This window comes from Penaeus monodon, chromosome 33 (assembly GCF_015228065.2).
Source record: "Penaeus monodon isolate SGIC_2016 chromosome 33, NSTDA_Pmon_1, whole genome shotgun sequence".
Classification (NCBI taxonomy): Eukaryota; Metazoa; Arthropoda; class Malacostraca; order Decapoda; family Penaeidae; genus Penaeus; species Penaeus monodon.
In genome coordinates, this window is record NC_051418.1 from 24,438,553 (window position 1) to 24,440,894 (window position 2,342).

At 40.2% G+C, this 2,342-nt stretch overlaps 1 protein-coding gene across 1 annotated transcript in view; it reads left to right on the plus strand.

The window, feature by feature from the left end:
- LOC119594179 (restin homolog) overlaps nucleotides 1-2,342 on the plus strand; it is a gene marked incomplete at its 3' end in the record, with an annotated part of 178,844 nt that overhangs the window by 139,163 nt on the left and 37,339 nt on the right. The window contains 1 exon segment of the mRNA XM_037943248.1: nucleotides 646-816. Coding sequence (XP_037799176.1) covers nucleotides 646-816 — 171 coding nt within the window.

The window sequence follows — 2,342 nt, forward strand, 5'->3', positions numbered from 1 at the left end:
CATGTGACTGTGTCTTTCTTTGATGTGATTGTTTTATGTGACTATATTTATACTTTATAAACGCCGATGTCCGAAATGATTTGTCTGTTAAGTGTCGTTAGCAGACGGTCTCTAATCGACTAAGTCTTTTGAATTTTGTTAGCCCAATATATGTATACCGCTAATTACATACTGCATACTGGACATACTGACATTCTGACACACAATCCTACAGCTCCCACTACAATTTTGAGACGTTCCTGACCGACGCTCCGACAAATGACACATTCATCCCGTACTCTCCCATGACCTGCCCTTTGACCTCACAGCTAAAATTATCCCTTGCGTCTGGCCTGCCTCCACGCTGCCCTGGCTAAAATGACATAAATTGCCCATGATCCACTTGGCTAAATCGTGTTACTTATTCCTTCCCTCCTTTTAAATGCCTATTTTTTCAGTGTTTGGTTTTCAGCAAGTTTGTATGCCTCTAAAGAGCTAATGGCAGAGTAGCGTGAACCATGTGTAAACAAATACTCAGGGAGAATGATTGCGTGTGGACGTATTTTGCAAACGTTTCTTGTGAACGTTTCTAGTGAATTTTTCTCTGAGTGAGCCTCGTGATTACAGGCGGTTTAGGTGCTTACATGTGGTGTTTGTGATTTGTAGATTTGGACAAGCTGGCAACCACGTCTCGCCCCGTGTCCCCTTGTCCCAGTGACGTCAGCTCCTCCTCTGACCTATCACATGCGTCCAACCTGTCACGTGTCTCGTCTCGGCTGCCAATCAGGGCGTTGCATGCGTCAGGCCCCGCCCGCACGAGCTCCATCACTTCCTTGTGTAAGTACTCTAAAATCCTAACTCCTTCCTGATTAATGTTGCATGATCTGATCCTTGTCTCCCGCGCTTGCTAAAGAGCTTGACTACATGTCCCGCTAAATATGCATGTGCATGGACATACCTTGACAAAACAGGAAATAATTTCAATAAGTTTATCTGTGGCCATTAATTTCTCATAGTCTTGCTCCGTCAAAGGCAAGACTGGTGTCAAGATCTGCATGACTTGAACCAGAATGATAATTGGGTTGAGAGAACCAGTTGGGACAATTCAAGGTTTTTTGGTTTAACAGGTATTATAGAACAGTTACAAGGTAAGTTTCTTAATTACTAAAGTGTGTTTTATAATTGTATTTTTTTTCTTTTTTATTACCCAGGAAGATTTTGCAAACTACTTGTAAATAATTTACACTTATATGCACAGTGTTTGCGTCTGCATTCTGAAGACCTTTGTGGCACAAGCACTTTTTACATGGCATATTACTGACATTCACATTAGATCCGGAACCTATCGAAATCTGTGGCTAGAATTAAAGATAAGGGAATAAAACAGATGTATAAACTGACAAAAATAATTTAATGGAAATTATTATATGATTTAGATGGATTCGCTTGTTTACATTTCTTGGCAAGTGAGGAGTGTCCGGAGTTTGAGCTTTTCTTTTGTTCAGAGTCTTAGGGTATTTTCTGTCCCAGGGTCTAGTTTACTTCATATTCAGCGTTATATGTTGTTTTCTATTGTGTGTAAAACTATGTTTTTTTATGTTCAGTTTAGTTTCTGCTCAAAGTTCTTGGTCATTTTAAGTTCATAATTGTAGGTTATTTTCTGAACAGATTTCAGATTTGAAATTGCTGATAGACCGAAATTACCTAAAGGGGCAATACCATTGTCTGCTCTGTGTTCATTCAAATTTTTATAGCCGACTCTACAAAGATTCGCGAGTGCCAGGCTCTAGATGTTCTATAGAGCAGAATGCTATGCCAACGGTTGTTAATGCGATGAACAAAGAATGTCTGTATATTATCCATGGCCTTTGATTCGTCATTTCACCAACTCATTTTCTTACTCACTTGGCAATGAATTCCTGATCGCCATTCCCTTCACCCTTCACTGATCACATGGCACAATTACTTTCCTCAGCACGTGCACATTGCACACTTCATTTACCTTGGTGTTTGTTAAGGCTGTCTTCACCAGCCAACACTTGCCTCCCACCAGCAAGCCTTTGTACGTGTGGTGTGCATTTTCTTTGTATTAGTGAGCGATGTTGAATTATGGGGAAATGTGTACTCTTTTTGTGGTACATCGATATGAGGCACATGCAATACGGAATCATAGTGCATTTGCATATACCATCATGGATATACGGACAGACATGTATAAACATACGTGTGCAGATATTCATAATTCATGTGCATTAACATATATATCATAAGCACGTGTTCATGGATATTCCGGCAGAAACGCGTATGTGTACTCCGTCTGTCCTGTCTATCCATTTATATGTTCATTTGTCTCTGGCTCTGTT